Genomic DNA, 13,009 nt, shown 5'->3' on the forward strand with positions numbered 1-13,009 from the left:
CATTGGGGGCAAAGTATTAGATTGGATTGAAAATTGGTTGGCTGATCGGAAACAAACGGTAGTGATAAACGGCTCCATTTCGGAATGGCAGGCAGTGACCAGTGGGGTACCGCAGGGATCCGTGCTGGGACCGTAGCTTTTTACAATATATGTTAATGATATAGAAGATGGTATCAGCAATAACATTAGCAAATTTGCTGATGATACAAAGCTGGGTGGCAGGGTGAAATGTGATGAGAATGTTAGGAGATTACAGGGTGACATGGACAAGTTAGGTGAGTGGGCAGATGCATGGCAGATGCAGTTTAATGTGGATAAATGTATGGTTATCCACTTTGGTGGCATGAACAGGAAGGCAGATTACTACCTCAATGGAATCAATTTAGGTAAAGGGGCAGTACAGAGAGATCTGGGTGTTCTTGTACACCAGTCAATGAAGGCAAGCATGCAGGTACAGCAGGTAGTGAAGAAGGCTAATAGCATGCTGGCCTTCATAATAAGAGGGATTGAGTATAGGAGCAAAGAGGTGCTTCTGCAGCTGTACAGGGCCCTGGTGAGACCACACCTGGAGTACTGTGTGCAGTTCTGGTCTCCAAATTTGAGGAAAGACATTCTGGCTATTGAGGGAGTGCAGCGTAGGTTCATGAGGTCAATTCCTGGAATGGAGGCATTACCTTACACTGAAAGACTGAAGCGACTGGGCTTGTATACCCTTGAGTTTAGAAGACTGAGAGGGGATCTGATTGAGACATATAAGATTATGAAAGGATTGAACACTCTGGCAGCAGGAAACATGTTTCCGCTGATGGGTGAGTGCTGAACCAGAGGACACAGCTTAAAAATACGGGGTAGACCATTTAGGACAGAGATGAGGAGAAACTTCTTCAGCCAGAGAGTGGTGGCTGTGTGGAATGCTCTGCCTCAGAGGGCAGTGGAGGCCCAGTCTCTGGATTCATTTAAGAAAGAGTTGGATACCCACAAACTCCTGCCATTTTTGCTCTACTGTCTTCCCCGCTAGGCTCTGCTTCCAGTCTATTTTTGTCTGTTCCTCTCTCATGCCCACATAATTACCTTTATTTAACTGTAACACCATTACATCCGATTTTGCCTTCTCTCTTTCAAACTGCAGACTGAACTCTACCATATTATGATCGCTGCTTCCTAAGTGTTCCCTTACTTTAAGATTTTTTATAAAGTCTGGTTCATTACATAGCACTAGGTCCAGAATAGCCTGCTCCCTTGTGGGCTCCATGACAAGCTGTTCCAAAAAGCCATCCTGTAAACCTTCCATGAATTCCCTTTCTTTGGATCCACTGGCAACATTATTTACCCAGTCCACCTGCATATTGAAGTCTCCCATGATCACGGTGACCTTGCCTTTCTGACATGCCTTCTCTATTTCCTGGTCCATGTTGCGCCCTTACATTAGGAGGTGTTATCCCTAATTACATTGTTATCACCTTCTATAAAATGATATGTTGTAAATTTTGCTTTGCAATTCAAATCTGGAAGCGAACCAAACTAATCCTTCAAATTATTTAAAATAGCAAATGATCAGATTGCAATGTTATAAGTAGCTGCTGCTATATTTAATTTACCAGACCTTTACCAGTAGCGTACAGTCCACAGCTGAAGATTTGTTGAAAGACTACAGCAGCTAACGCTGCTCAAAAGTTTTTGACTTTGACATCATAACTTTTTAAAGTATGAAACCTGTTCTTTTGTAATATCACTTTAGCAAAAAAAAAGCATTGGAGATATTTGCTGGCAGCATTGGTGCTAATTCTGTCTCTTCCTAATCCTAACACTGCAGACAGTTAGCTGACTGAAATGGTGGAATGCAGGGACTTGCTGGCATGCAGGAGGGGAATGTTGAGTGACAGGAGGCTGTTGGCAAGGAGCAAAGGTATTCTTCCAGCCTGTAGGTAAATCTCAAAGAGCAGATTACAGGACGGCCTCACAGTTCGGATTGGGGAATGCAGGGAGAAGAAGGAGATCCGAGCTTTCCTTCTGAACCCTGAAGGATTGCTCCTGGTCCTCCTGACCTCATGATTAACATGCTAAGAAAATGTTTAAAAAGACATTCATCTTCTCACCCTGACTCCCATTCACACCTGGTTGGAAAAACCAGTAAAACTTGTGAATTACGCAGATCAATCTGAGTTTCCTCGTATACTTCAAAATGGACACACAGTTATAACTAATACGTTTAATACCAAATGTTAATGTCTTTTTACTGGCTTATCACTTTGGTAGGAAACATGTAAAGTGCTTTTGTCACTCAAACCATGCAGCGAATCACACGCAGGTCTTGATTATATCATTAAGAACAATCCACATGTTTAAGAAAGGATTCTGCCTTTGCTGAACATGTGCTCTTTCTCCTTTTTGAAAACTGGCAACAGAAATCCAACCTCTGCAAGCAGCACTTATTGACATTCCTCCATCAGTTTTGAATGATCTTTGCCGGGAGTGAGTAATGGGTCAAAAATGCAGTCGAGAGGTTTGCCGCAGATGTAATTTCAATCATTAATTTTTAAAATCTGTTTGTAGCTTCGCTGTATAAAATAGTAAATACAATTTACAATTTAATATACCTGCTTCATCTATGGCATAGCTGGAAGAAACTCCATCTGTTTCAGTGACAACACAGGAGTAGATACCCAAGTCTTCCTTCCCTGGGTCATTGAAAATGATTTTTGTCCTGTTTGAGAAAGAAGTAATTCATGATATTTGAGTACATCGCAAATATGTTGTTCAGCAGCATATTCTGTGTCAATGTTTATATTAGTTCTGCTTTTTTAAATTTGTTTTCCTTCTCCTTACTTAACATGTGAACTTTCACAAAATGTTGTGAACATAATGGTTAAATCACTTCACCTGATGCAACACAACTTATTGAAGTATTTAACATTTGATATCAAACCAGCAATAGTGTGAGTGTTGGCAAGGGCATCAGAAATTTATTATACAAATTATACCAGTTGGATATTTCCTATGCCAGTTGATGAATTAACAAACTTTTCATTACCCAGTTACTTAAAACTATGCTGCTAGTTCACAAACACATTGGGCTGGGACTTAAAGTGAGTGAAGAGTCTCTTGCCCATCAGTTCGAGTACTTATGTCATTTTCTCTGGACAGACAATACAACTACATTCCAATCAGACACACAGTTGGGTGGGGCTGACCTCTTGTCCAATACCACTCCATAGGGCAGCCATTCCAAGTGGAAAGGTCAATTACAATAGGGCACAGGTTCAAGATGAGAGGAGGAAAGTTTAGGGGAGAACTGCGGGGAAAATGTTTCACACAGAGTGTGGTGGATGCTGGGGACACACTGCCAGTGAAGTTGGTAGAAGCTGGCATGTTAGCAATGTTTAGGCGTATCTTGATAGACACATGACTGGGAGGCAAACAGAGGGATAGAAAACACAAATGGTCAATAAATAGTGGGTCTAAATAAGAAATAGGAATTGGCGCAAGCATGGTAGGTTGAAGGGCCTGTTCCTATACTTTAGTGAATTATATCCTTCTCTGAAGAGGTGCTGAACAATCAGATATTCAGAAATATGCAGAAGTGTTTTAGTACCAGCAGCCCCACCAGGAGTGGTGGCCACAGCTCATGTAACACTGGGTCTGCACTAGGATAATGAGTGAATATGGGTGCAATGGGAATTGCAGGAGATGAGGGGCACGAGGCAATTCAGAAGCAATGATAAGGGAAAGAGGAAGGGTTGGAATACCAGGATTCTCAACTGAGTGTAAAGTTCCTATGAATGAGCGAACTCTCTGCAGATCTGGCAGGTGGCAATTTTCATGCCCACCACCTGTTAAATACCAGCAATCTTAAGAGATACTTGAGTGGCAACTGAATTGGCTCCTGGGAAAAAGAACTGTGATGCCCTCTCACCTCAGACCTGATTGGAATCAGGTAGAAGAACAGTAGGATCACACACACCACCCACTGTTCTACTCAATCACACAGACTCCCTGCCTCTGAATTCACCTGTTCAGGGGATAACGGAGCACTAAATTCTGTCCATTACCAAATACATGAGCATTAAATATGCTAATGCAGAGTGCTGCCTATTCAGGAATCTCATATTTCACATATCATTGAGGTTATACCAGCAAACTATAAAGATTTACCTTGGTTGATACCATTCTTTTCTATGCCAACATAAATTGTTTCTCATTTAACCAACTTATTTAACACTCCAAAATACCTGGTTAACAAAAAGAGATCAGGATCCCTCTGAAAGAGGGGCATTTTGGGCCCCGACTGCAATTTAACAACAGAAAAATGTACTTACTTTCCGCCTTTTGTCTCCATTGTAACTCTTGATGAGTCAATGAGGTCTTCATAGTTTTTAGACCAAATGAACTTTGAACCCTCAGCCATATCAGCGCATTCAAAGGTCAAAGAAATAACTCCATCGTCATCCACATTGACAGCAATCTCCTTAGTACCTGAGAAAAGACAGAAAGAATTGATTACAAAGTTTTAATTTTCCTTATCGGTTTTGTGCTGATCAACCTCACAATGCCATTGCTTGCAGACTAGAACTTCCTGTTCAATAATTGCCAGGTCAACAGTGTTTTTGGGAAGAGTCTCACATAATTTCCCTTCTAGCAATCACACATCTTTGCAGGAGAGTCCATTTCTCCCTGGTGTAGAGACGAATAGACAAGCCTTTATTGAGCATACAATTTTGAGATTCTCTGACTTTTGACTAATGTAGTTCAGTGGTACACACAGTGATCTGGTGGATTTTGAAAATGGAAGTCTGTATTTTTTCTTCCCAACTGTTGCCTGGGGTCCAGTCTTATTGTTATGACATAGAGTCATACAATGTAGAAACAGGCCCTTTGATCCAATTCGTCTATGCCGACCAGATAAGCTAAACCGATCTAGTCCCATTGCCATATTCCCATATCTCTCTAAACCCTTCCAATTCATGTATCCATTCAGTTGCCTTTTAAATTTTGTAATTGGACCCATCTCCATCACTTCCTCTAGTAGCTTGTTCCATCCACTCACCATCCCCGGAGTGAAAAAGTTGCCCCTCAAGTCCCTTTTAAATCTTTCCGAACTCAGGCTCTCTGGTTTTGGACTCCCCTACCTTGGGAAGAAGACATGGACTATTTACCCTAACTATGCCCCTCATGATTTTTTTCAACCTCTACATGGTCACCCTTCAGTCTCCAATGCTCTAGGGAAAATAGCCCCAGCCTATTTCGCCTCTCGCTATAGCCTAAATGCTCAAATCCCAGCAACATCCTTGAAAATCTTTTCTGAATCCTTCTAAACAACACATTTCCTATAGCAGGGAGACTAGAATTGAATGCAGTATCCTAAAAGTGATCTCACCAGCATCTGCAATCTGACTTCCCAATATACTAAATGCACCCACCAATTAATTTTTTCTACTCCCTCAGACTCTGCTTCTACTGCCGACCCAGCTTGAGTTGGAATTCTTTGCTGATCTCCCAGACTGCTAATGCTTTGAGTACAGGGATGTTTTTGTGACTTAATATTGGATAAAGGTTTTGTATATGGCACAAATTATGCCAGTGAAGCTAACAATATATATTGTAATATTATGCATAGAGGTTAAAGAGATCGTATAATGTTGATCAGGCAGATTTATGCAATGGAAAATTTGTAATCTACTTTACTATTATCAACAGTATCTATCTAATCTATCAGAATGTTCATGACAAATGTCTTGCATAAAACAATACTTGCTTCTGGATTTTTAAAATATTATTTGTGTGATATTTTATTTCTAGAATATATATTTATATATAGTTGTCCTTTTTCAGTGAGACATTATGCTACTATCAATATAAGACCAAAATCTTGGAGTTCAAAAATATCCACTAATTTCTATGATATATTAGAGAGTTCTACTCAACTTATCAAATAATAGAGGTTTAACATAATGAGAAAACATAGAATTTCACTGTTTTTCTGATGGTTTTCTCAAGAGATTGACAGAAAAAAAAGCTTGTTTAACACTCTTCTGGACACACCATGGAACTTTAAACCAAAGTTACATTTTTTTATACTGTGGATAGGGGCTTAGGGAAATGGTTCACAAAATCTGAGTTCGAGGAGTTGCCTATTGTAGACAGTCTTGCAGGTTGTGTGTGCTGGAAAAGATGGAAAAGATTTAAAATCTGCAAATAAAACTGTAAAATACAGGAAATCCTGCTCATTAACTGAAGTTATGAGGCCCATTTGAGTTCTTTTCACCATATCTGAGGTGACAGGATCATTGACTTACCTGTATGCTTGTTATGGCAATGAAGAGTCTAGATAAGGCAATTGGTATGTGGCTAACAGGTTCAAACAGCTTTCAACCTTGGCATCAGTAGCACAGTAGATACCTGGAGCTCCCAACCATAGACTGAGTGCTCTCAAGTCTACTGAAAAATTGCATTGTGCATTTTGTCAAGTTAAGGCTACTACATGCACATATAATACCACAGGGAAGCCAAATAAAGGCTTCTATGTTTTAACAGCTTGTGCAGTTCTGTTTCTGAACATGTCTTAATGCATCTTGCTGTTTCTTTCACGAACATCATATGCTCCAAAATGCTTGTACCATACCCCAAATTTCCTTCTGCTAATTAAGCCTTGCTGTGGCTGCAATCTGCGAGTAAAAAATGAGGTCTGCAGATGCTGGAGATCACAGCTGCAAATGTGTTGCTGGTCAAAGCACAGCAGGTTAGGCAGCATCTCATGCAATCTGCCCTATGGAGGGGACCCATCCATAGTAATAGCCTGGCAGCTTTGGGTATTTTTTATTTTAAAATATTTTAGAAGTGCTGAGAGGGCACCTCAAGATGGGTGGTTCCTTCTCTTTCCTCCTCTTACCTAAATGGCAGGCTGCAACTCCTTCAGTCCCTTCAAATGGCCCAGCTTCAAAGGCCTACCAGCAATCTTTAATTCGGAGACAAGTCCACTCTTTGCCTGTAATTGGGTTGTTCTGCAAAAATCAATGTTGAGCTGAGCTCTCGACAAGGTGCAAGGCAAATATTTGATACCAAAGGTGGTGTCTAACTCCAACAGAGACGATCCTGCCTTTAAACTGTGCTGACTGAGATGATTTGAGTCAGAGACTGTGAAGGATGCTATAACTGGCGTTGATGGCTTTGGAACAAGCAGGCGAATATCAGCCAGGGTTTCTCCTCGTTAAGGCATTATATTCACACTTGGTTCAATTCCAGAAGTCTCACAGGCACCCACTGATACCTAAGTATATGTTCTTCATGTGGGAGACTAGGTAACTTCAGTAAGCTATTTAACGTCACAGAGCATCTGAACGAAGCCTGGCTACTGCACAAAATAATTGTAACTAGATCGCTATCCAGTGGAGGACCCTAGTCAAATTTCTTCTCTCAGGAATATTTGGGTTAATTGCTGTCACAGCTGGGAGTCAGCGAACTCACCACTGACAGGGTGATATAATCTTTAGATTTGCATTAGATATTTTCTTTGCTTTAACAGTGCCTGTCAGTCTGTATCATGTACATGTACTGAGGAATTTACACATAGCATTAAATATCTAATCGTACATTGCGATCTGAACTGAAAACTGTTGCTTAGATTTTACAATCACAGTTAGCCTTTCCAATGTTGTGAAAATGGGGGAGAAAGCCAAAAATTGAAGATCCCCCCCCACTGAACATTTTTGCAGGGGGTGCAATAGAGGCGGGGTACATTTTGCCCATGCTTTTGGGAGAAGGAGCTGGCCACATAAATCAGCAACCGCTTCCAGTTACATCCAATCTTGGTGACCCAAGTGTGAAACGTGATATGTACAGATTAGATCAAGTAGAAGCAGGTCTTAACTTTGTGGATTCATTTGGATAGCCAGGGTTTCATTTTGGAGAGGTAAAGTGACTTTTTGGATATGGTTCTGGGATACATTTGGGAGGGGTAATGTGCTTTTGGAATTGTTTAAAGCAGACATGAATTAGAGGAGAAGGTGGCATAGTCATGCTGTGGACTAACAATTCAAAACTCTAGAGTAATGTTCTGAGCTCATGGGTTCAAATCTTGTCACAGCAGATGGCAAAGTTTGAATTCATAAAAATCTGAAATAAAAAGCTAGCATGATGGCAACAATGGAATAAACCCATTTGATTTAATAATGTTCTTTAGCAACCATCCTTTTCTGATCTGGCTTACATGTGATATCAGAAACATAATATTGTGGTTGACTCTTAACTGTCCTCTGGGCAATTCATAATGGGCATTAAATGCTGACTGGGCCAGCAATGCACTCATCACATGAACAATTTCATTAAAATTCCAGCACATTAGCTATAAGTCTCATTGGACATCAACAAACTCATCAAAAGGAGCCCTTAAATGTGCCAAAAGTCACCTACAATGACTTGAATCAAAAATGTATGCTGGCTAAATTTGTCAATGATACCAAAAATAGCCAGGGAAACTAAGATGTGAAGAGAGGATAGAGAATCTGGAAAAGGATATAGGTAGACTGAGATGGTGGGTACAAAAATTGGCAGATATAGTAAAAGGTGAACTTGGCCACTTTGTCAGGAAGAGTAAAGAAGTAGTATATGATTTAGAAGTGTAAAAATGTACAAGGATAGCAGAACTTGGCGAAACAGTGGGATCCGGATGTCCTGGTACATGAATCACAAAATATTACTTTGCAGGTATAGTAAGTGATTAAGAAGATAAATGGAATGTTGATGGTTATTGCAAGGGAAACAAAATTAATGTCATGAAGGTTCACTCCAGTTGTACAAGGCTTTAGAAATGTCACATCTAGTGTACTGTTTACAATTGTGTTAGAGGCAGTTCATACAAGGTTCACTGAACTCATTCTTGGATGAATGGCTTATCTTATTAAGAAGAGATAGAGAGTTTGGGCTATTGAAGTTTAGACTAATGACATACATCAAACAGACAGAAAAATATGTGGACAGTACATTTAGACGGGTGGTCATCCTGCAGATTCAAAGGGAAAACTATACCAGCTCAATATCCTTAAATATAGAGATTTTAGGCAGGCTAGAGAATGGTATAAAAAGGTGGAGTTATAGCATTGTTGGTTGAAGTAACAATCATAGCTATGAGGAGGGGCAATATACTCATGAACTATCAAGTGAGGCAATATGGGTTGAGTTCAGAAACAAAAATAGGGGTAGCCACACTGCTAGGTGCGTACTATAGAGGGAGAGAATTAAGGGAACAAAATATATGGACAAACATTTGAATGTGAACACAAAGGGGTCATAATTGTTGGGGACTCCAAATGCTCAAATATTCAAATGGGATACAAACAGTGTAAAAGTCATAGAAAGCACTAAATTCTTGTACAGCATATAAGATAACTTGCTTTAGCTAGCAGGCATTCCTATACTGACTGAGGTTCCATGAATGTCCCTCCTTCTTAACCTTTCCCCTCGTCTGAGGTGTGGTCTTCCTCAGGTTAAACCACTACCAGTCACTTCTCTACCATGAGATAGCAGCCCTACAGTCCACGGCATTAATTTTAACAAGCCTAGTAAAAGAAGACTTCATTGTAGACTTAATCTTAGAAAATGAAGTTGTGTTTGTGAATGAAGTAGCAGTAGTTGACCATTTGGAAGATAGTGATCATAATAGTTAGATTTAGCATCATATGGAAAGGAACAAAAATAAATAGAAGGAAAAATTCTAAATTGGATGAAAGCAAATTTCGCAAAGGGAGATGATCTGGAACAAGTGGATGGGCACAGCTACGTAAAGCAATGTCAACGACAAAACAGTGGGAGGCGGTCAAAAGTGAGGTTCTGTGAGTACAATGTAGACATCCACAATGTAGACATGTCCCCACAGAGAAAAAGGTTTGGCACTGCCAAATCAGAAGCATATAGGGTAAGAAAAAGTAGAAAAGTAGAGTTTAAGACAAAAAAAATCTTCAGGAAGCTGAGAAGAATATAGAAAGTACAGGGTAGAGAGAAAGAGGAAATTAAGAAAGCAAAGAGAATATTTTTGAAAAGTACTGGCCAGTTAAACTAAGGACAGTCCAAATATGGTCAATCAGTACGTTAAGACCAAAAGGATGGGTAAGAACACGGTTTAACCTATCAGAGATGTACATGATAATGCATATGTGGACGCAGATGATGTGGGCAGGGTTCTAAATACGCATTTTCTTTCTGTTTTCACAAAGTTGAGAGTGTGATACGGGCATTCTAGTTAAAGAGGAAGAGTGTGAAATATTAGATAACACAATCACAATAAGGAGGGATGTAGTGGAGGGACTGACCTCCTTCAAGGTGGGTAACTCACCAGGGCCAAAAGAATTTTATCTTAGGCTGTTAAATAATGCATCTGCCGAGGATAGTTTTCCAATCGTCACTAGATACAGGTGATGTATTATGATTGGAGTTTTGCCAATATTGTATAATCTTTCAAGAAGTGTGCAATAAGTGGGCAAATTACTGGAATCATTATTGAGAAATAGGATTAAATGTCTCTTGGAAAGCCATGGAGCGGGACACTCTCGGCAGCACGGCATAGGCTGGCAAAGCCCAGAGTGGGACACTAGTGGCATGCTGTAGCAGCGGAGAAGGAAACATTGTACTTTCTTTATCTTTTCTAAAAATCTTATTTTAAGTTAATGTAAATGGTGCCTATGTACGAGCGATGGTACACACTTTTTATTGTGTTTTATATTGAATGTATGTGACAATAAAAGATATTCTAAATTCTGGGTAATCAGCATGATTTTATTTAAGGAAAGTATGTCTCTTAAAACTAATTGAATTTTTTGAGGAAATAACAAGGAAGATTGATGAACGTCATGAGTGCATGTTGTCTACATAGATTTGATGAAAGCATCTGACAAGATCATATGGCAGACAAGTCAGAAATATTAACGTTCATGGAATACAGGTCAATATGATGAGTTGGTTCCAAAATTGCTCAATAACTGGAAGCAAAGGGTAATAAAACAGCAAAACACGCTGTTGGGAATGGAAAGTGGCTTGCAGTGGTGTTCTACAAGGCTCAGCTTTGCATCTCTTGCTGATGTGGTATATATTAATAACTTAGTCTTACATCTGAGAGTCATGATTGGGAAATTAGCTGGGTCATTGAAATTGAAGAAGATGTCAGTCAGCTGCATGAAAATATCAATACTTTGGTCAAATGGGTAGAAAAGTGGTAATTGGAATTCAATCTGGAAAGGTATAAGATTTATGTACTTGAAGATGACAAATAAAGCAAGGAATACACAATAAATTGCATGATAGCCAAAGGAGTTGAGAAAACGAGAAACCTTCGGGGGGATGTCCACGGGAATTGGCAAGATGGTGGCACGGTGGCTCAGTGGTTTGCACTGCTGCCTCACAGCACAAAGGTTTGATTCTCACCTCAGGTGACTGTAGAGGGGATGCTTCCAGTGGTGAGTGAAACTAGGACAAGAGAGCATAGCCTCAAAATTAGGAGGAGCAGATTTAGGACTGAATTGAGAAGGAACCTCTTCACCCAGAGGGTTGTGAATCTGTGGAATTCCATGCCCAGTGTGGTGGTTGAGGCTTCCTCAGCAAATGTTTTTAAAGCTAAACTACCAACTGTTTTGAACAGTAAAGGAATTAATGGTTATGGTGAGTTGAATGGCCTACTCCTGCTCCTAGTTCTTATGTCTTTTGTTCGAAAGAAATTCACCCTGCCACTACTGGTAATAAGTCAGTTGTAGGTGGTGCACTCACTAAGCATGATAAGAAGCTTCTTGTTCAAGGGTACATGATTGTTTGAGAAACCTGGAATTGGGAACCTAGAGACCACTGAAGGTCAACCCCCTGCCTGAACCACTGAACCCCCCTGCCTGAACCACTGAACCCCCTACCTTCCCCATTCCCCCTCTGTGACCCAAATCTCACAATTCTCTCCACCCCTTTGCCATAACATGACTGTGGCCTTGAAATCAAATGTTGAACAGAGGCTTCCTGTGGGTTTTGTACCAACACCAGCCATAGTTTTCTCAGTGGCACTGCCATTCAATACATCAGTCAGTCTCTGATAGGCCAGCAGCTGTTAATGGACAGAACTACTGCCCATATGTCCTTGAGCCTAAGGAAAAGCCCACTTCCGGCTTGTCAACTGCCCAATTCATGCATGGTATGGTGGACCTTCCAGATATGGAGCAAGATAGGCTCACTTTTCTGGTTTGCATCTAAGAGTCCTAATATTTCCACAACATTCCCCCAGCCCCTTCTCTTTTAAATAAGGTATTTTTTAAAAAATTGTCTTTTGTTTGTGCAAACAAATAAAACAAACCTGGAGGTGTTTCTGCGGTGACTGGCTCTGTTAAATCAGATGGCTTTCCAACTCCTGCCCTGTTCACAGCCCTCACACGGAAAACATATTTCACACCTTCTTTCAGACCTTGTACCTGTGGACAAATTTAAGGTAATAGTGAGAGTTTGATATTATTTAAACTTTAGTTGTTAGTCCCTTTATATCAACATCCCATCAAGGGTAACGATAATGTTGAGTTGCTTGCCTACACATGACTAAAATACCCATCTTCTTTTCAATTCTGCACCTCAGCTTCTGGCACTCAATAAACAAACCATAGACTGAAATAGAGAAGTCCAATAGTCTTCCACTGAAGTCCTCAAATACATATTGGGCCTTTATTTGTATTTTAAATATCCAAACTTGTTCAGGTATGGGCACAACACACAAAGTTTGTGGCTTTTTACCAGCATGACAGATGGCACATGGACAGGGAGGCCAGTTTGCACCTTCTCAGATCAATGTTATATATTGTACAAGATTGGAGTTTACTGAAATAACTGAAATATTAATTTAAGATGAGGACTTGCCTTTAGTAATTACTATGTAGCTGACATTGAATTTTGGAATGTTGAACAAAGCAATGTTTGGACATTTCATCAAAAAAGCGTCATCTGAAAAATTGTGTTCATCAAATTAATCTGACAGAATAGGGATTCCAATCTGATTGGT

At 40.1% G+C, this 13,009-nt stretch overlaps 1 protein-coding gene across 3 annotated transcripts in view; it reads right to left on the bottom strand.

The window, feature by feature from the left end:
- Nucleotides 1-13,009, bottom strand: part of myom1b (myomesin 1b) — a 138,975-nt gene that overhangs the window by 51,004 nt on the left and 74,962 nt on the right. For all 3 annotated transcript variants that reach the window (XM_060823612.1, XM_060823613.1, XM_060823614.1), the window contains 3 exons: nt 12,317-12,431; nt 4,317-4,473; nt 2,598-2,704 (listed from right to left, as the gene is read on the bottom strand). In XM_060823612.1, coding sequence (XP_060679595.1) covers nt 2,598-2,704; nt 4,317-4,473; nt 12,317-12,431 — 379 coding nt within the window. The remainder of the gene's footprint in view (nt 1-2,597; nt 2,705-4,316; nt 4,474-12,316; nt 12,432-13,009) is intronic.

This window comes from Hemiscyllium ocellatum, chromosome 4 (assembly GCF_020745735.1).
Source record: "Hemiscyllium ocellatum isolate sHemOce1 chromosome 4, sHemOce1.pat.X.cur, whole genome shotgun sequence".
Classification (NCBI taxonomy): Eukaryota; Metazoa; Chordata; class Chondrichthyes; order Orectolobiformes; family Hemiscylliidae; genus Hemiscyllium; species Hemiscyllium ocellatum.